General features: G+C 38.9%; 1 protein-coding gene across 1 annotated transcript in view; it reads left to right on the forward strand.

The window, feature by feature from the left end:
* LOC117296461 (activating signal cointegrator 1 complex subunit 3-like) overlaps positions 1-22,278 on the forward strand; it is a 67,167-nt gene that overhangs the window by 16,148 nt on the left and 28,741 nt on the right. Inside the window, exons 15-27 of the mRNA XM_033779403.1 lie at positions 2,225-2,359; positions 2,825-3,016; positions 4,149-4,373; positions 5,110-5,229; positions 6,589-6,840; positions 7,230-7,406; positions 8,465-8,690; positions 9,220-9,473; positions 10,710-10,878; positions 11,534-11,625; positions 12,349-12,477; positions 16,622-16,707; positions 17,002-17,168. Coding sequence (XP_033635294.1) covers positions 2,225-2,359; positions 2,825-3,016; positions 4,149-4,373; positions 5,110-5,229; positions 6,589-6,840; positions 7,230-7,406; positions 8,465-8,690; positions 9,220-9,473; positions 10,710-10,878; positions 11,534-11,625; positions 12,349-12,477; positions 16,622-16,707; positions 17,002-17,168 — 2,224 coding nt within the window. The remainder of the gene's footprint in view (positions 1-2,224; positions 2,360-2,824; positions 3,017-4,148; positions 4,374-5,109; positions 5,230-6,588; positions 6,841-7,229; positions 7,407-8,464; positions 8,691-9,219; positions 9,474-10,709; positions 10,879-11,533; positions 11,626-12,348; positions 12,478-16,621; positions 16,708-17,001; positions 17,169-22,278) is intronic.

Consider the following 22,278-nt stretch of genomic DNA (forward strand, 5'->3'; position numbering starts at 1 on the left):
GGTTGCCACTGATGAGCGAAGGCTCTAAACCATGTGAAGCTTGCTGGGTTTTTATGTTCAGAATCACAGTTAGAGAACTACTGTAAGACACAGCAGTTATGCAGAATGCATCTTGGACAATCTGTAAACACTCCTGATGAGTCAATAGAAGTCAAGATGCAAATCAAGACGTGGTGTCACTTTAGAAAATCCCCTGCATCTATTTCCCAGATGTCTTAAAACTGAACTCAGGAATTCCTCAGTTAATCCCGGTGTACAGAGCAGCAATAGATGAGTATCATTATGAGCCGATTTTCTACCTTCCACCTAGGTAGCAGTTAAAAAGCAGGACGGTTCTTTTTAGAGCTGAGACATCTCCCGAAAGTCTGAAAATGTACTCCTCAGTAGTAGTATAGCAAGACAGTTTTCTAAATAACAAAATCTACCTGGCAAGTAGATACACACATGGTGTTAGTGTAGACCAAGTATTTATTGATACCTCACCATGCAATGCCTCAAATCTTTTATACATTATGAGCAGCTTATTTTATTTATTTCTTGGATTTTCATGATGAATTGATCTTTACCAATAAGAGCAATAACTAGAATCCATGCACAGCAAACAACTGGAGTGGTACAAATACGTTAGTCTTGTAAATCTGTGTGAAGTCCACTGTAACCAGTTATCAGGAAAATAAATCGTTGACAACCCTTGAGATGTCTGAATTGATAACATCTTTGGGTCTCAGAGTGCAACGCCTTGTAGTGAGCACTCTTAACCAATAATTGATGCGTGTGTCTACGATATCATTAGATATTCCGCAAATGTCTTAAGTCAAAACAGTTTGCTAGCCATTCATAAGTAGAACCACAGCGGCCAGTATAATTGTTGAGTATATTTGTTTTTCAGGGAAAACGGGTCACTTTTATAACATCATCTATTTAGCAGGTTTTTAGGCACGCAATTTTAACAGAGCCGTGGTGCCCTTACAGATTTTTTGTTGCTTATAATATTTTGTGTACATTTCATCAATCATGTCTTTGGTAAAATGACTTTAATGGTTTGCCGCAGAGTTGTTGTTTTAACTTCTTGAGCTGGAAATGCATTCAGTATGATGGACTTACACAGCCATAAGACCAATCCATTAAAGGGACACGTTTCCTCGACGAGTTGGTCTATAAAAAGCGTTTGAAACTGTTTGTCATAAAATGCATATGGTTAGAAAGACGTTATAAAAGTGGCATATAATGATCCACACAAAAATGCCTCAAAATTGCGTGGTTTTCCTTTTACTTTGCGAACTAACACCGTCAGCCATTTTGTGGAACCATGTAATTTTGAGGAATATTTATGTAGATCATCATACTCTACTTTTAAAATGTCATACTTGTAAAACGTCTTTCTTTTTACCAAATGCATTTTAAAACAAACAAATTGGTTTCAAATGCTTTTTTATTTACCAACTCGCCCGATCCAAGGCAACATGTCCATTTAACTCTTTTAGTGTCCTTTTTGTTGTTGCTTTTTCGCACCAGACAAAATCTTGTAATTTGCTGATTTGTGTTGCCTTGGTTACACCCCAAAGTCAATAGTATTTCTTGAATGATATTTCCCTCTCATGATAACATGTATATTTTGTGGTCGGACAGTTTTTGAGTTCATAAATTAGATCACTTATGTATGAAAATGGCACTTTACGAATACATAAAATTGATAGCACCCAACCATGGCACTGAAACAGTTACAGGGGAATAAATGGGTACCTGCGAGGGTAGAGGTTGATATTGTGAATGAAAAAGCCTTTGGTGCGATATAAACTGTTGCCCAGCCAGGTTGTATACTCCCAAGGGAGCTGAGAAACATTAAAAAGGGATGTTATTGGCCCTATGACCAGGGCACTAATGTAAAACGCTTAGAGAATTAAGTGTTAGTTATTAGGCGCTATATAAATCGAAAGTTATTATTATTATTATTATTACATTGATTAATTGTAAAACCAATTAAATTCCTTTTAAAATTGTTCACATTGTATTTTTTATCTTTGCAGGCATGTGAGACTTCCTCATTTCAGCTGATTTCCTCTTTTGGGGTTTTGATTTTCCTATTTTTTTTATTTACTTTCTGTGTTCAAAATTATAGGAATATAATAATTTCCTCTTTTTTTTTCTTGCCAGGTTTTCTTGTTTCCTCTTTTCACATGCCTCTCTTTGCTACAATTATAATGACTACTATATTCTTCATCAGGTGATGGTGTTTGTTCATGCTCGCAATGCCACAGTCAAGACGGCCCAGACTCTTAGAGACATCGCCAAATCAGAAGGAGACAGCTTGATGTTTAGAGCCGCCCAGTCACCTGCCTATGGAAGTGCAGAGAAACAGGTAATAAGTTGCTTCGATAATATAATAGGTTTTTAACCTTAAAGACACTGGAGCCGTTTGGTAGTTGTACATGGACATGTAAAAGACCAGTATTCTCACTTGGTGTATCCTATCATATGCATACAAAGCTGTGACAATTTGGGCTCAATTGGTCATCGAAGTTGCAAGAGAATAATGAATGAAAAAACACCCTTGTTGCACAAATTTGTGTTCTTTCAGATGCCTTTTAATTACGTTGGTACACCTCTTGACCCAGTTGGCATCCTCCTTTCTCTCCCACATGGCCAATAAACCATCACAGCCTGAGCCTCCTCAATACGGTGCCGATCCCTCCACTCCGACTCTCCTCGCACTCAGCTCCTCACTTTGACAGCCTGTCAGCCAGAGACACCTCACACATCAACTTGATCCTTCTCCATGCACTCGACTTGATGATCATTATTATTATTGTTGTTCATTTCCCAGGTAAACAAATCTCGCAACAAGCAGGTTCGAGAGCTGTTCCCCGATGGGTTCTCAACTCACCACGCCGGTATGCTGCGTCAAGATCGGACAATGGTGGAGCGATGCTTCAGGGATGGACACATCAAGGTCATGGTGTGTACAGCAACATTGGCGTGGGGTGTCAATCTGCCTGCACACGCTGTCATTATCAAGGTATGTCATTAAAATGTCAAGACGGGAGTTGTCCCAGGCGCAAAACATTTGCTGGACCATAGAATTTGATACAAAACCAGGTACAAAATGAGAAGGACACTATCTACACATAATAGATGTTAAATTTGCATCGGGGATAAAGAATATTATTATTATTATTTTTTATTTTTTTACCCATACACCGATGTGTGTTAGCACTGTATACTCACAGGCATATTTACTCGGGTGGGATTCGAACCCACGACCCTTGTAGTTCCAGAGCAGTGTCTACCGAGATTGCCCGGTAAAAAAAAAAAAAAAATAGATTTACACAGCTTCTTGTTTAAGCTATTTTTAGAACAAGCACTCACTGACTAAGAGAAGATTCATCTCTTTTTTCCTATGGGCATTCAACACTCAACAGAATTGATATTTGTATTTATCAGTTTTTAGTAAAAAAGCAGTGGGGTGTTATTGTTCTCAAAAACACAGGACTGCCGGACTTGTCTGGTGAGTTTACTCGCCCGACACTAAAAACATCGCCCCCAGGCCTGTGGTCCAGTGTTAATTTGGTGCCCTGCTGACGACGGCAGATTTATTTATTTATTCATTATTTATTCCAAAATATATCCAAGCAATACAGAAGACAGAGAAAATACATAAAAATACAAGGAAATCAAAAGGGGAAAGAATAATACAGGAAACAAAAACACACAAGAGAACCTGGAAACAATTCACACATGAAAAAAAAAAAAAAAAATTAGACACAGCACTGAAACAGAGATGCAGGCCTAATGAGGGATTGCCTAAAAAGCTAACAACCGTTTCAGACAGGCGTGCCAAAGTCGTGCCAAATCAAATAGATTACGAGCGACTCTAGGTCGACCCAAATAAATTTTGGTTTCAGACAGGCGAACTTAACATAACATTTACATTGGCTCGGCTCATAACAAGACGGACGTCTGAAACAAAGGCACTTCAGAGTCATTCCGAACGACTGCAACAGTCGATCTTTTAACTTCTAGCGTAGCCAGTCGCTCCTTTAACTGTTTCAGACATCAGACTTGTCATGTATTTAATTCAGAATTTGATTTGACAAGGGTTGTGATAAGGCTTTATGTATGAATCCAGTATTAATATTGTTTTGTTACAGGGAACCCAAATTTACGATGCCAACAAGGGTGCTTTCAAAGACCTAGGCATCCTGGACGTGATGCAGATCTTTGGGCGTGCGGGTCGTCCGCAGTACGACGACTACGGAGAGGGGTTCATCATCACCACCCACGATAAGCTGTCTCACTACCTGGGTCTGATGACCAGACAGAATCCCATTGAGAGTCAGTTCATTGAGAGTCTGGCTGACAACCTCAATGCAGAGGTGAGAGTTCATGTGATCCCCTTTTTATTGAAATCAAAAAGAACCCAAAAAAGGTATTGTGTTTTTTTCCGTGATTTTGTGGTTATTCAGAAATGCTTGTGGCGACTGCCTCAAATGAAAAAAAGCATTGATGTTTTGGGGAGTAATCAAATTACCTGAAAAACAACTTGTAACATAAGCTCCAGTTCTGACAGATCTGCATTATTCATTCCTAGAAGCAAACACATTTGGGTTGACTGGGCCTTTTCTTTCGCTGCCCACAGAATGTGTAATTGTCTTCCTTCCTCAAATCTCATGATTACAATAGTTTACTGTACGGCTCCATGAGCAATGATCGTTTGAATACGGCGCGATATAAATGTTACCTTTGATTTATTGATGATACATCAGGTGAAAAGTTTAGATTTAGTGAAAAAAAAACGTGTCTCAGTTCGTCACAAATTTTGTGCACATTCACAATATGCTTATTTCTAGTTGAAATAGTTTTTTAAGGCTTGTTGTTTTTGGGAGACCTCAAATGATGCTTTTGGACTTTTACAGTATTTTAGACAAAACTGGTTAAGTGGTACTGTTATAAACTTTCATGTTATGACATTTTTTTGCTGAAGTAATTTTGTAGCGGCTCTTTGAAAATTTGTCCCAGGACTATTTTACATAATAAGCTTGACCTGTCATTTTGGTTGACTGTTGTTTTTGTCATATCATCTTCCAATATTTTGTGTACCACCCCCACCAGATTGCTCTTGGCACAGTCAGTAACGTTGATGAAGGTGTACGATGGTTGAGTTATACTTACCTCTATGTCCGGATGCATCTAAACCCGCTGGTGTATGGTCTCAACTATAAGATGACCGAGGTAGGTTATGCAAGTGATCAGGGGCCGATTTCACAAAGAAGTAAGATTGATCTTAAAGGCAGTGGACACTGTTGGTAATTACTCAAAATAATTATTAGCATAAAAACCTTACTTAGTAACGAGAGCTGTTGGTAGTATTAAATATTGTGAGAAACAGCTCTCTCTAAAGTAACGTAGTTTTTGAGAAGTAATTTTCCGCGAATTTGATTTTTGAGACCTCAGAATTAGATTTTGAGGTCTCGAAATCAAGCATCTGAAATCATACAACTTCGTGTGACGAGGGTGTTTTTTTCTTCCATCATTATTTCGTAATTTCAACGACCAATTGAGTACAAATTTTCACAGGTTTGTTATTCTGTGCATATGTTGAGATACACCAAGTGAGATGACTGGTCTTTGACAATTACCAATAGTGTCCAGTGTCTTTAACCGCAAATCAATCGTTGTTGCTAATTGAAGTGTGATGTCAAAATACAAATCCCTATGGTACTGACAATTTTTCTTACAATGAATGAGCCCAGGGCCCAAGTTCATGGCTCTGCTTACCTAAGCAAAGAATCAGCGCTTACAGAAGCAGGTAATTCTTGTAATTGGACTGATGATACCCAAGCCTACATCTATATGGACTGTAAAGGGGGTAACCCTGTTTCAGCCACAGGAGTAGGTGGCAACGGCCTCTGGAATAAAATCATTGTAGCCCACACCTTGAAGTGGCCTTCAGGCCTTGTGTGTCTAGCGACTTGCATAAAAAAATCAAAAACACTCCATGTTACTTGTAGGCATTCATTGCTTACACAGCTAGCGCAGAAACTGTGCGCTTGCACAGTAAGCGGTGAATATGACCGCAAGCGAAGAATTTGATGGTAAGCACAGCCATGAGAATGGACCAAGGTGGCATGGATGGCTCATGTCCAAAGCGCTTGCCTCTCACCACTACGGTCCAGGTTCAATTTCCGGCTAGGGCCATGAGTGAGTATGGTTGTGCATTGAATCTCTCCAGTGCCACAAGGGCCTGGACAAAAACAACCAGTAAGTTTTGTTACCAAAGGTAATCACCAAAATTACACCCTGCCTTTAAAAAGGTAAAAGACTTGCATGGGAGTTACAAAGTTGATTAAAATGATAACTAATTTGGGGTTGAACAAAGACAAATTTACTAGGACGGGATGTGAACCAAAGACCTACGGTATAACATGCCGGCACTCTACCGACTGACTAGTACCACATGTATGTTTGTGCTGATATCTTAAATGATAACTGAATGGTTTTTATTTCTGTCATATATTCTCGTTTTTATTTGAAAGATACTTGTCTCTAGGAATTCAAAAATAATTGTTTTTCAAAATCTAAATTTTCTAGAATGATCCCGGTCTGGAGAAGTACCGCACCGAATTGATCACCAGCTCGGCTCGTTCCTTAGACAAAGCCCACATGATACGCTTCAATGAGTCAACGGGAGATTTCAACTCCACCGATCTCGGTCGCATCGCCAGTCACTTCTACATTAAGTACGCCACTATCGAGACGTTTAATGAACTGCTCAAGTCCACCATGACGGAGGCGGGTGTGTTTAGTATGGTGTCGCAGGCGCAAGAGTTCCAGCAAATTAAGGTAGGGGGCTCTCTGATTTTCAATATTTTTGTTCTACTTCCTGTCATCTAGAGGGTATGGTGGACATAACAAGGCCGCTTCATACCCGCTGCGACTGCTTGCACGCACCCGATATTTCGACTTATGATTACACATGCGCTTCCGTTTACGCACTGTGGACTTTGAGAAACGGGTGGGATTCGAACCCATGACCCTTGACCCTTGCGGGTTCGAATCCCACCCAAGTAATGTGCCTGTGATTTTTTTTTTCACAGGACTCGGGAAAGTACTGAGTATACAGTGCGGACACACATTGGTGTATGGGTGAAACCAAAAAATTAATATTCTTTATCCCCGATGCAAATTTATTATCTATAATAATATACCTGTTGTTACAATTTTAAATAAAGGTTCGAGAGGACGAGATAAAGGAGCTTGATCAACACCTTATGGATAACTGCAATCTGCCGGCGTCTGGCGGTGTAGAGAACGCTCACGGGAAGGTCAACGTACTACTCCAGACGTACATCTCTCGGGGCTTTGTGGACAGCTTCTCTCTGGTGTCTGACTTGGCCTACGTGGCTCAGGTACATGAAAGCATTCCTTTGACAACATTCAAACTGAAAGAAGAATTGAGGTTTTACTCTTTTGTGTGCCGACCGGTCACTCGCGACTGCTTTAAATCCCTTGAGAAAAAAAAACTTTGTAAAACGAAAGATAAAGATCGCATCACCACGTAGTTTCCAGCATGGGAAAGAGGATTCTTGAGGATGCTAGTGTGACATTTAAAAAAGAACTGGAATAAACAAATAATTTGTGCACATGATAAATTTATCACCAAAACAAATGGTGCATGAAAGGGTGAATATATATTTAGTATTGTTCTTAAAATCAAACAAGCAGAGAAATAAAAAGTAAACTGATTGCGAAACCACTGATAGCCTCAAAAAGCTGGGCCCTACTTCAGCACGAAAAGTAGCTAAGCATCACAAAAGTATGCTTACCTGAATAGGGTTACCAGCCAATCTACCATGTTACATGTACAATTTGTGACTGGTATCCTGCTCATTTTCGCTTAGCAGAAAATTGTTCAGCAATATTTTCTGTTTGGGCAGCTGTATGAGATAGGGCCCTGTTATACACTGCTTATTTCTTAAAAACTTCTCATTAAAGCCATTGGACACTTTCGGAACAGAAACAAATTAAAAGTTCACAGATTTACAAATAACTTACAGGGTTTACAGAAGGTAATGGTGAAAGACTTCTCTCGAAATATTATTTCATGAAATGCTTTACTTTTTGAGAAAACATTAAAACAATATTAATTCTCAATATCGAGAATTACGGATTGATTTTAAACACATGTCATGACACGGCGAAAACTGCGGAAACAAGGGAGGGTTTTCCTGTTATTTTCTCCCGACTCCGATGACCAATTGAGCCTAAATTTTCACAGGTTTGTTATTTTATATATAAGTTGTGATACACGAGTGTGGTCCTTGGACAATACTGTTTACCGAAAGTGTCCAATGGCTTTAAGCAACTCCAATTAAGAAAAAAAAGGATACCTGCTAATGTACAGAGCTAGGCGTTGATCAATTGCAGACAAACTAACATTTAATTTCCCCCCAAATTTTCCGTTTAGAACTCTGCTAGGATCATCCGTGCCTTGTTTGAGATCACTCTGCGCAAAGGTTGGCCCCTCATGGCCGCCCACCTTCTTATGCTCTCCAAGATGGTGGATCGTCGCCTCTGGTCGTTTGAGAACCCTCTACGCCAGTTTCCAACGCTCTCCCAAGAGGTTCACCGCAAGCTGGAGAATCGTCGCATGACCATCGACAAGCTGAGGGAGATGACAGCCTCCGAAATAGGTAAGAAAAATTTCCAGGGCACACAAATTTTCTTAGTTCTGCTTAAGCAGATCATATTGGCTGAACACTTATGTACTAAGCAAAAATTTAGTAGGATACCAGTCATTAAGATTGGTTCATACATGCTGCACTGTATTTTGGCTGGTAACCTTATTCTGGTGTGCATAATCTTGTTGTGCTTACATGTAGCTACTTTTTGTGCTTAGGCAGCAGGCCCAGAGCTCAAATTTTTAAAAGCCCATAAGGACAAAAACTTGCTAGGCACAGAAAAATCTTGCTTACTAGAAACTGGTTACCAGCCAAAATTGGATATCTCACCTTAAACGGTTGCAACTGGTGCCCCAATCATTTTTTGATTAGCAAAGAAATTTGCTAAGCAGTATTTCGTACTTATGAAATAGGTCCCTGATCTCGTGAAAATGCCCTTGGAGAATATTGTATCAAGTTGGTATCGCATTGGCATGAAGTATGAACCAAGCTGCACTCGATTCTAAAACTGTTTCTTTTTTGTTGGTAATACTTTGCGCAGGTCATTTACTGCAGCATGTCAGCATAGGTGACAAAGTCAAGCAGTGCGTTAACCAGCTTCCTAACATTGAGCTAGACGCCACCATCCAACCGATCACTCGTACCATCCTACGGGTCCGTCTGACGATTACGCCAGACTTCAGATGGAACGATAGAGTCCACGGGACGGCTTCGGAATCCTGGTGGATCTGGGTGGAAGATCCGGACAATAATTACATCTACCACTCGGAGTACTTCCTGCTTCATAAAAAACAGGTACGTCTTGAATTTCAATTTCAATTTCAATTTCAATTTCAATTTCAATTTCAATTTCAATTCACTTTATTATCCACGATTGGAAATTCATTTTGGCTTTTTATACAACAAAATAACATAAACATTATTTTTTTACCATAAAAAAAAAATAAAATTCACGGTTTTCACAAAATCTTGCTTTTGGCAAATTTGTGACATTTTGGTCGTTGTTAATTGACCTCAACATTTCCCAAGTCATAAATCGTTTTGTAATTGCACTAAAATGTGTCTCACTTATCTGGTGCCATTCGCTATTTCCATCTTCACAATAATCATCTTAAAATAAAAGTCTTTAAAGGATTTGGGTACTTTTTCAAAATTAGAAGATAATTTGAAGATAATGATAGTGGAAAGCTTCCCTTCAAATATTACGAACTGAGGTTCTGTAGTTTTTGAGAAACGAGTAAAACAAGTCACAAAATAATTTTCGTCTTAATGAGACGAACATTTTTTTAGCATGTAAAATCCCGTTAACCAGTTATGATTTTACCATAATCATAGCATAACTGGTTAATACATTGTTACATGCTTAAACTGAGACGAAAATTATTTGTTTTACTCATTTTTCAATAACTAGAGCACCTCAGTAAGTAAAATTTCAAGTGTGTAAGTTTAATGTAAATCTGTGGACAGTGTGTTTTGTGTTAGGACAAAGTACATATATGTAGACCCTTTAAATACAGTAAATGCAGTTTTTGTATTGGCCTCATGCACAAGGCAAAATGTCTTTTTTTATGTAAGATCATTTCTGTGTAAATTTAGGGTGCTGTTTCCATTTAAGAGTTTCAAAGGCTATGTATTAATGCGAGTATAAAATGTCATATCTCAGCAAAGCAGCTTATCTCTATACTTGCTTTTCTCAGTGAGCTTTCAGTTGTTTTGAATCATGCTAACCTGGGCCCAATTTCATAGAGCTGCTAAGCACAACAATTTGCTTAGCGTGAAATTTCTTCCTTGATTAAAACAGGATTACCAACCAAATTTCCACTCGTTAAATTTTGCTTTTTACTGGTATTCAGCTGTTGTTTGCTTGTTCTGAATATCACGTGGAAATATGGTTGGTAATCCTGTTTGTATCAAGGCAAGAAATTTCACGCGAAGCAATTTTTTTCTTCTTAGCAGCTCTATGAAATTTGGTCCTGATCCTTGTCATGGTTTGATTTATTATTGCTCTCCTCCTCTGCTTCTTTCTTGCAGGTTTTATCCAAGGAAGCCCAGTCTCTTATCTTCACCATTCCCATCTTCGAGCCCTTGCCCACTCAGTATTACATCAAGGCTGTGTCCGATAGATGGCTCGGATCAGAGACTATCTTTCCAATGTCCTTCCAGCATCTCATCTTACCCGAGAAGCATCCACCTCATACATGTAAGTAGGCAATAGTGGGATAATATAGAGCGCCACCAAGAGTTTGCTCTGGAGAGGGCCTTTTCCAAAGAAGGCAGTTATTGTATAGTAGGTTAAAATTCCAGTCAACAGATCATTTAGGGCAGGTACAAGGGTCGATTCATAATACACATGTAGACTGCAACCACGAGTTTACAATGGAGAGGTTCTGTTGCAAAGATGACAGTTATTGTTTATAGATTAAAAATCCTGGAAATTTAAAAAAACAATTTTTGTAGCACCCTGTATACAACCAACCTAAGTAAGTTCGCTGTAAATAAAGAGTTGACTACAAAAGTACTTCGCATTCGCATGAAGTATTAACCAAGCTTTACTCGATTTTGAAAATGTTTTTTTTTTGGGTAATATTTTGCACAGCTCATTTTACCCGTGTTTAGGGATGCCAGCCAGAGACGGCCTACAACCATAAATTGTCGTAAAGCTTAGAATGGCACCAAGTTTAAGACTCACAATTTACATGGCAATTAGAACAATTCAGAAAAGAAGAAATAATTGCTACTCATACATTCGCCAAGTATATATTTTCGCAGCTAAGCTTCATTTTGATACTTTCAAATGGAAATCTATTTCTTTGTCTGATTTTAATGTTTGTGAAATGTTTTACGTTTGTCTTCAGCTCTTCTTGATCTGATACCGTTACCGATCACAGCACTCGGCAGACCGGAGTTTGAGGCCTTGTACAAATTCACTCACTTCAACCCCATCCAGGTAAAGTAAATTCACTCACTTCAACCCCATCCAGGTAAAGTATGGACTATGGTTAATATTACGAAGCCAGTAGTTTTCTGCTTTCTGAACAGACCTTTGTACAAATCATTGCTTTCCATTAAAGCAAAGAACAGCAAAGTAAAAGGATGAGCAGTTAATCTATCTGGAGCAGTTAGGACTTGTTTTTGATCGATTTAAATGATTCAGATCAATTGTTGGAAAAAAAAGGAGTAACATGTTTGTTTTAAAGCCATTGGCAATTTTTGGTAAACAGTATTGTCCAAGGCCCACACTTCGTGTATCACAACTTCTATATAAAATAACAAACCTGTGAAAATTTAGGCTCAATCGGTCATCGGAGTTGGGAGAAAATAACGGGAAAACCCATCCTTGTATCCGCACGTTTCATGACATGTGTTTAAAATAAATCCGTAATTCTCGATATCGAGAATTGGTAATTGTTTTACGGTTTTCTCAAAAGTAAAGCATTTCATGGAACATAAACCCTGTAAGTAATTTGTAAATCTGTGAACTTTTTTTTTTTCTGTTCCGAAAGTGTATAATGGCTTTAAATGATTCAGGTCAATTGTTTGGAATAAAGGAGTTACACGGAGATAACCGGTGTGAGTTGGTAAAGACAAAAAGGATGGATGCTATTTTGGCCTCTTCCTTTAATAAAGCACCCCCATAAATGATTTACACTAATAACCCATTTGATTTCAGACCCAGATATTTCACACGTTGTACCACACCAATCACAACGTTCTTCTTGGTGCACCTACTGGATCAGGAAAGACCATAGCAGCTGAGATAGCCATGTTCAGAGTGTTCAACGAGCAGCCAGGCATGAAGGTAAAGCCTGGGCCCAATTACGATCACGATTCCCCGCTTACGTCCAAGCGCCGAAATTTCTGCGCTAGCCTTGTAAGCGTAGAATGCCTAGTAACGCGGAGTGCGCATGCGCAGCTGCCAAAATTCGCTGCTAACCCGTGCAATATGTACGCTTGCCGTAAGCACCGAATTCCCTGCTTCTGTAAGCGCTGATTCTCTGCTTACGTTAAGCAGAGCCATGAAATTGGGCGCTGATGGCAATATAAATCACATATCTACATGTATGGCCAAGTTCCTCTGATTATCATTGACCATAGTTTGAATTTGTAGCCCGAACTCTGTCTAGTCGATGATACATGTAGATGGAGGTATGTCAGGTTGGTGCAGTGGTGCCTTGCCTTGCCTTCCACCTCTGAGGTGTGGCAGTTTCAGTCTTCCGCCGTGTTCAGTTTTCCGGGTGACGTAGTCGGACATATCAGCACATTGTTCGAACGGTTTTAGCTTTCCGGCGTGTTCAGTTTTCCGGGTGACCTGTCAGATACCGCCGCGAGTACCCTGGCGAGTACTGTAGTTCCCTCAGCAATGACCCCCAAATTGTTTATTATTACAATTCTTTTCTGTGTAGTCACATAATCTCTTGCCCCATCTTTACATGTATTCATGGGTACAACTTTAGGCAGGTCACACTCTGCTTGCATAAAAAACAACTCATACAATCCACGCGTTTGCCGCTAGTTGTACTCGACTGTGGACGCCGCCATGACAGCTACCGGAGGGTAACGGATGACTCAATACGACACTGAAAATGGACTACTTTCGCTTGCTGTGCGCAGGCATCGCATGACGTAATGCTACCGTATTTGGTCATTCGGAAAACTGAACACAGCGGAAAGTTGAAACCGCCACACCGGTTGGAATCCTACTGGGGGGCACTATGTAGATTGGGTTTTTCAGTCCCTACTTGACTTCGTGGGTTTTCCATAGAATATTTCTCTGGGGTTTTCCTCCCACTTCCAAAACTGAAATTTCTTCATTGTCTTCTCACCTTGTCTAGATGCTGAAAAGGCTTTGACAAGTATTATCATAGATGTAGATGTAGATGTTTGCTAGTCGACATTTTAGAACCAGGGCCCAAAGTCGTAAAGCCTGTAAGCACACAAATTTGCTTAGCATGAAATTTCTTCCTTAATTAAAACAGGATAACCAACCAAATTTCCACGTGATTTTCAGGATAAGCAAACAACAGCTGAATGCCAATAACAAGCAATATGCAACAAATTAAAATTTGGTTGGTAATCTTGTTTTTATCAAGGAAGAAATTTCATGCTAAGCAAATTGTTGTGCTTACAGGCTTTATGACTTAGGGCCCTGGTTCTAAAATGTCGACTAGCAAACATCTACATCTACATCTATGATAATACTTTATAATAGATGTTAAATTTGCATCAGGGATAAAGAATAATTTTGGTTTTTTACCCGTACACTGATGTGTGTTAGCACTGTATACTCAGTACTTTCCCGAGTCCTGTGAAAACATGCCTCGGGAAAGTACTGAGTATACAGTGCTAACACACATCGATGACTTTATCTGTTTTATAGTTGAGCTGAACTAAAGAAGCAATTGAATAGCGCTAATCCGTGGTAGTGCTCTTGACAATAGCAGCTTTCACAGTTGCTGCAGAGATTGGGCATGTAGTTTCTTCTCCTGGCTGGCTAGATCTTTCTATTGTTAAGAGATTAGTTTTTGACAAATATATTTTGTACCACTTGGGTACTACTTACTTGCTTAGCAGATAAGTTTATCTGTCTCCTGACCGAAGCTTGCTTAGCGGGTGATTTTACCTGTCCCTCTACCGAAACTTGCTTAGCAGATAAGTTTATTTGTCTCTCATCCAAAGCTTGCTTGTAGCAGATGAGTTAACCTGTCCGACTACCGAAACCTGCTTAGCAGATGAGTTTAGCTTTTCCTAGGCAAACTTGCTAAACAGTGTATCTGCTTCTCATCCAAAGTTTGCCTAGTAGATAAGTTTACATGTGTCCTAACCCAAGCTTGCTTAGCAAATGAGTTAACCTGTCCACCTACCCAAACTTGCTTGGCTGATCAAATTATCTGTCTCTTAACCAAAGGTTACTTTCAAATCAACCCTGAAGACCCATCTTTTTGAACAATATTTCAGTAACATTCACTAGACATTGGAGTTTGTAATTGTTCTTGTTTTTTGCACTGCTGGAGAACATTCAAGGGGGAATATATTTTTATTGGAGCAAGCGCCATGAGCACTTTTTTGTGGATACCGGCGCTATAGAAGACATCATTATTATTATTACGTAGCAATTGAATTTACCTGTTTGTCTCCCAAAACTTGCTTAGCATATTAGTTTATTTGTCTCTCATCCAAAGCTTGTTTAGCAGATGAGTTTATCTGTCGCCAAACCCCAAAGCTTGCTTAACGGATTCATGAGTTAACCTGTCTCCTTCCTAGATTTGTTTAGCAGACAATTGTATGTCTGTCAACCTATTAAGCTTGCTTATCGGATTAATTTAAGTGTCTCTCAAACTAAGCTTGCTTAGCCGATGAGTTTACTTGTCCCCAACCCAAATTTGCTTAGCAGATGACTATCTGTTTTATAGTTGAGCTTAACAAAAGAAGCAATTGAATAGAAGCTGAGAAAATAGAACTAGTTGTTGCAAACAACTTACCAACCAAATGGACCGAGAAGCTATTACAGTTCGGGATTGGGCATGTGTTTTTTCTCCTGGCTGGTTGGATCTCTCTATTGTTAAGAGATTTGTAGTTGACAAAGATCTTTTGTACCACTAGGGTACCACTTGCTTAGCAGATGAGTTTATCTATTCCCCTACCCAAACTTGCTTAGCTGATTACTTTATCTCTATTATAGTTGTGCTTAACAAAAGAAGCAATTGAATGGTGGTGGTGGTGCTCTTGACAATAGAAGCTACCACAGTTGCTGCAGAGATTGGGCATGTTCTTTCTTCTCCTGGCTGGCTGGATCTCCCTATTGTTAAGAGATTTGTAGTTTGACAAAGATCTGTTGTACCACTCACTTAGCAGATGAGTTTGAGTTTGAGTCCTGGTTGTGGAACTTGTGTCTTTGAGCAAGATACTTGACCATAATTGCTTTGTCCTATGGATTAAATATTAAGCCATAGGTCCTGTGTGTACTCTGATTGGTAGCTGACCAGGATCTGAACCCACACTCTGACACTGAACACCTGACCTTGAAACTATAAACAAATATTCATAAATACTCCAGACAGTTTCTCTACTCCTATTGGTGGAGAGCACGCAATGTGGGGGTGTTTAAACGGTTGATAATGACCAGTGTCTATAACCGGCTGGCGTCTGCATGTTAGGCGGGTAAGATTATCACGCGGAACGCAATTGATAGCTATTAGTAACAGTGCGTAATCTACTTCTAAGCGCGCGCGTAATCTATTTCTAAGCGCGCGCACGCGTACATACATGTACAACCCACCCACAAGAGACTCTTCACAAAGTTTTGGAAAAAAATATTGCAAACCTGGAATTTTTAACTGTCAAAGTGTCTGTAATCATGGTAATTGTATTTTTTAACGTCTTTTAACAAAAGGGCATTTATGAATGGGAATAAAAGAGTAGTTACTCGTTCTTAAATGTCCGTTTAAACCTTGCAGGGTTGTTGCCTGGTGCTAAATGCCTTCGCCTTTGCCTCGGTCCTTTATCACACAGCCGCCGACCCTGTCGGCTTTAAACAACAGTGTAAGAACTCGTCGCTACCCTTTTATTCCCTTAGTAAACTTGCGGATGAAACCATGTGTAAATCTCTTTTGAGTGAGAGTTGGCTCTGAAAAGAGCCGGTTTGGTCTCGACCTTTCAAACGTATACTCTGCTCATCTTCAGGAGAAATCAGAGTATACTGTTCAAAACGTCTTGACCAACCGACTCTTTTCAGAGCCAATACTCACTCATTACACATGGTTGTACCCGCAAGTTTACTAATTATTTATAGTTTGTTCTCACTTCTCCACACCATGAAAAGCTTTAAACATGTCAAAGAGTACTAACCAGACCTTGAGTTCCTGCTAGATCAAATCAAAATGATTTCTTTTTGTGGTGTATTCGAAATGTTCATTCTACACTTAATGTTTTCCCCCTCCTCACAGGTTGTGTATATTGCTCCACTGAAAGCTTTAGTCAGAGAGAGAATTGATGACTGGAAAGTCCGCCTCCAGGAAAAACTTGGCAAAAGGTAATTACACTTCAATACTATATTCTTTGTAAATTTCCATGGTGTCAACCTTTTTTAATTTTTTTTTTTATTCAAGTAAAATAAAATAAACCATTAATCATATTAATAACAATAAAATAATTGCCACAGCTTGAGTCTGGTGCATTTGACCGCTTGGCCAGCCAGGACACACCACAAGAACATGTTTGTGAATGTTATCCTAAAGCTTTTTTTTAAGCAGCTTCGTGAACTGTTTTTTTTCTTCCAAGAAACCAGATATAATAATAACAATAACTTCCGATCTTCATCCCACAGTGTCATCGAATTGACGGGAGACGTGATGCCAGACATCAGAGCCATTGGAAATGCAGATGTGATTGTCACCACGCCAGAAAAGTGGGACGGAGTAAGTCGGAGCTGGCAGACGCGGAAGTACGTCAAGGCAGTGTCGTTACTTGTGATTGACGAGATACATTTGTTAGGTATGTGTGCCATAACTATAAAGTTATCAAATAGTTCGTGTAGTTTTGTATATTAAAGAAGTTTGAATAAAATTCCTCCTCAAGGGAAAAAAATTAATAATAAAATAAAATTATCAGGGGCCATCGCCATGGCAATGGTTCCTAAATACTTTGAATTTATGACTGCCTGTAATGTGTATGGGCGATGGCAGAGCGTAAGCGAAGATTTTTGTTGTGTAGCAGCGAGGGCCTGAATTTGGTAGGAAAAACCATCGAGACCCATTGCCTGTAGCCCAAAATATTTACTGGATCAGACGTTGAAAGCAGAAGAAACATTGTAGTACAAAGTGTGCATTATCCGAGAATAAAAAAGCTACACATTTCTTAGACAAGTACCGCAACATTAATTTATTTGAAGCTGTTTTTGGTTTAATAAACCTCACATCAAATACTTCCTCACACACAAACGCCTCTGAAAAAAAAATAATTCCTATATTCTCCACAACGAGTAACAACACGTCAGATTAAAGCCATTGGACACTTCCGGTAAACAGTATTGTCCAAAGGCCCACTCACAACTTGTATATAAAATAACAAACCTGTGAAAATTTAGGCTCAATCAGTCATCGAAGTCGGGAGAAAATAACGGGAAAACCCACCCTTGTTTCCGCACGTTTCGCAGTGTCATGACATGTGTTTACTATAATCCGTAATTCTCGATGTCGAGAATTGATATTGTTTTAATGTTTTCTCAAAAAGTAAAGCATTTCATGGAATAATATTTCAAGGGAAGTCTTTCACCATTACCTTCTGTAAACCCTGTAAGTTATTTGTAAATCTGTGAACTTTTTTTGCTGTTCCGAAAGTGTATAATGGCTTTAAAGAAGTTGAAAAGATATTATATACATGTACATGTATACATACGTAGAACACACAAGTTTGAATAAGCCACAATATTATATGATCTCGCTTAAACCATCCTGGGTGTTCACATAAAAAACCAGCAGCTGATTTCACTAAACGCTAGGATGAATCCTATCTCCAGTTAGGACGAGTAACCCGTCCTAACTTAGGATGGGTTCAATATGTGTCCTAAGGTCTATGGATACGGAACTTAACTCAGCCTAAGTCCTAAGATATATCCTAAGTTACGAAGAGTTTGGTGAAATCAATGGCAGGCACCATTTTGAACAGAATACATCACTATCATTACACAAACAATTGATAATATTAAAACAAATGTTAAAAGTTTTTGAGGCTGTAGATTGTTGGTGCAAATTTCGATAAAAAAAGAGCTGAAATTTGTTAGAATTTTAAGGAACATTACAGAATTGGTAAGAAAAATACTCGCCTAAGATCACAGATTTACATAAAACGTACACAGTTTAATGATGATGATAGTAGAAAACATCCCTTGAAACATTTCTGTCTGAAATGTCATATTTGATGAGAAATAAATAAAACTAATGTTCCGTTTGGAGTTTTGAGCGTTTCATTCAAATCTTTTTGAATACATGCCATGCAAATTCAAACGATATGTTGCAATGATCCTAAATACACACTAGTTGGCAAAGTTGAATTCAGAACTGATATCATTGGCTAGTTTGTTGTTATTATTCTTGTTGTCATTGTTGTTTTTGTGGTTTCCTTGATATGTTCAAGTCAAATATTAGATAGTTTCCATTGATGTGTTGCGGTGATTCTAAACATGTACGCTGTTCGGCAAAGTAGAATCCAGATCTGATATCAATGGCTAGTTTGCTGTCGCCCTTCACTTTCACTGCTGACTGCAAGGATGATGATCTCATCTCTGAATAATCTCATCCAATAGCAAGACTCTCTTGTGACTGACAGACAAATTGGGAGCGTGGATTTATAGATGGTTGATGTGTAAACAGCCTCTAATTGTTCTGCCTTAATTTCCCTGCACAATCAAGTCAGTTATTGCTAAGTTCCTATACCAATAATTATCTAGCGAAGTAGAGACATGTTTGACGTTTTTTCATTATTTGTTGATCAGTCTTCAATGATTAATGCAGGTAAGCTGTATATGGAACTAATTTGTGTCAATATCAATTTAAAGTCAGTTATTTTTTTAATATCTCATAGATCGCTGATGCTAGTAACAACAATCCCCCAGAGAGAATTTGTTTCTAGAATATGACATTCTAAGACCCCCATAAAGGTCTGTTGTTAATATCGGTTGCGGTAACTGAATTGAGCCCAATATGAATTTACACATGCAGTCCATTTGGCCTTAGTAAGATAAAGTTATTTTTCTTTTACAATAACAAGTCGACTAAATATCACAATTGGCAAGTGTAAGTAAATAACTAAAACAAATGAAAGTCGTGCACTGTCTTCTCACGACCTTGTATACTCACTAGTGAGCAATTTCTCTGTGACTTGGCCCTTCCATTTAAAGTAAGGCAAAGCGAGTAAACGGCCCTGTCTCGCTGGAATTTCAAAGCTGAAAACAAAGGGGCAAACAGTGTGGCAGGCTAGATCAATCTCTCAAAATCACAGAACATAGAATGTTCCTGGCATGTTATCACGTTAAATGATGGCCTTTTGGAATGTCTCTGCTCTGCTCTGCTTAAACTATAAAGACATCGACTAGCGTGGCTTATCATGCATGTCATGCAAACTTTTGGTTGCACAACTACAATTACTGGCCAGGGTCTAGGTATTTCTAGCACTTGGCCAGCAATCCCATAATAACCTTAAGTATTTCTTTTGAATGGAATTCTTGATTTGCAAAGTTTGTAGTGTGTTTTCAGGAGTCTGTTAGCAGTCTGACAAAAGTCATTATTACTTATGTAGTAACATACTCCATTTGTCCAACTTTTTGTTAGATAAGGCAGCAGAAAAAAACACAGATAAAAGATCTCTGCATGTGAATGTTTTTCAGGGTCTACAGTAAGAAAGCATACAAGGGGTACGATATAAAGAAAGAAAGATGTCAGAACTATGAAGAGGGTTGTATGAAGAGACTTATTGTTGGTTCTTGGGGGAGGTTGTGGCGGCTGGTTACCACCGAGTGCAATATTTAGAGCTTCTATCTGCCGAGCGTGATGGCGGGAAATTAAAAATAAACGAATGTAGGTTGTTATTATTATAAAGAGATTAAATGCTATTAAAATGGTATTAAATACTTGGGTGAACAACTTATATATGTCTTGATTTTGAAGTTTAAACTTACACATCAATAAAGCAGGATTATAAGAAGTTTCCCATGTTGTTATGAAACCATTCACAATTGCGATAAATGTGCTGAGTCCCCCTGAACAACAGACTGCAATACGCGCTCGCTTCACTGTAACAAGTGAAGGGTAGCGCAGGGCATACACCACAGAAATGTAACGGTCAACAGTGACCATGAGCAGGGAAAATAAAACCAAACAGAAAAAAATTATTCTAGAAGTTGCTTGGTACGCACAGACTACTTCCCCAAATGGCCAGTTCCCCCAAAATGCAGAAATTGTAGCCGGAATGGCAACTGAAATCCCGACTCCAATATCGGCAATGGTCATGGCTCGCAGGAACACTTTGGTGGTTTCTTGGATGCTGTTGACATGTCTCAGGATGAGAAGATAGAATGGATTGAGTGTTAAGATGAGAAGAGTTGTTATGACAAGCAGGAAACATCTTAAGATGCTAAAACTGGGATGGATACTCTCCTCAAGTCCTTGTGTTGTGGAGTCATTGCTGTTTCCTTGATCGATCTGAGGTTGAGTAGATTCCATGTTCAAATCATCAAAACAGAGTTTTAACACTCTTTCTTTGGCTTAAAAGCGAAGCTTACCAGCACGCTTGTAAAACTTGCTGTTAAGCTTGACCGTATTGTACTGCTTGGTTTTCTTAAGACAGTAAAGAGGTACAGGTACCTCAATTGTTGGCAACAAAATATGATTCATGTGAACCACAAAATATGATCCTCTTACTGCACAGAATGAATGTATTGTGATGCCTCGTACATGTCTGTCAATATTTGCTTTGATTCCTGTTCGTCAGTTGTATTCAATGTTCAAGTCCACAGTTGGTCTACACTCCAAACATCATTTGGGTCGAGAAACTAGAGTTAACAGATGGCATCGGTGAATTTGTTCTCATCAACATTGTTGTCAATGTCAACTTTTTGCTTCTTTGATATTTTTAAGATTGTCTTTTAGTCCAATATAAGATAGTTTCCATTGATTTGTTGCGGTGATTCTAAACATGTACGCTGCTCAGCAAAGTAGAATCCAGATCTGATATCAGTGGCTAGTTTGTTGATGCCCTTCACTTTCACTGCTGACTGCAAGGATGATGATCTCATCTCTGAATAATCTCATCCAATAGCAAGACTCTCTTGTGACTGACAGACAAATTGGGAGCGTGGATTTATAGATGGTTGATGTGTAAACAGCCTCTAATTGTTCTGCCTTAATTTCCCTGCACAATCAAGTCAGTTATTGCTAAGTTCCTATACCAATAATTATCTAGCGAAGTAGAGACATGTTTGACGTTTTTTCATTATTTGTTGATCAGTCTTCAATGATTAATGCAGGTAAGCTGTATATGGAACTAATTTGTGTCAATATCAATTTAAAGTCAGTTATTTTTTTAATATCTCATAGATCGCTGATGCTAGTACCAACAATCCCCCAGAGAGAATTTGTTTCTAGAATATGACATTCTAAGACCCCCATAAAGGTCTGTTGTTAATATCGGTTGCGGTAACTGAATTGAGCCCAATATGAATTGACACAAGCAGTCCATTTGGCCTTAGTAAGATAAAGTTATTTTTCTTTTACAATAACAAGTCGACTAAATATCACAATTGGCAAGTGTAAGTAAATAACTAAAACAAATGAAAGTCGTGCACTGTCTTCTCACAACCTTTCATACTCACAGGTGAGCAATTTCTCTGTGACTTGACCCTTCCATTTAAAGTAAGGCAAAGCGAGTAAACAGCCCTGTCTCGTTGGAATTTCAAAGCTGAAAACAAAGGGGCAAACAGTGTGGCAGGCTAGATCAATCTCTCAAAATCACAGAACATAGAATGTTCCTGGCATGTTATCACGTTAAATGATGGCCTTTTGGAATGTCTCTGCTCTGCTCTGCTTAAACTATAAAGACATCGACTAGC

This window comes from Asterias rubens, chromosome 11 (genome assembly GCF_902459465.1).
Source record: "Asterias rubens chromosome 11, eAstRub1.3, whole genome shotgun sequence".
Classification (NCBI taxonomy): Eukaryota; Metazoa; Echinodermata; class Asteroidea; order Forcipulatida; family Asteriidae; genus Asterias; species Asterias rubens.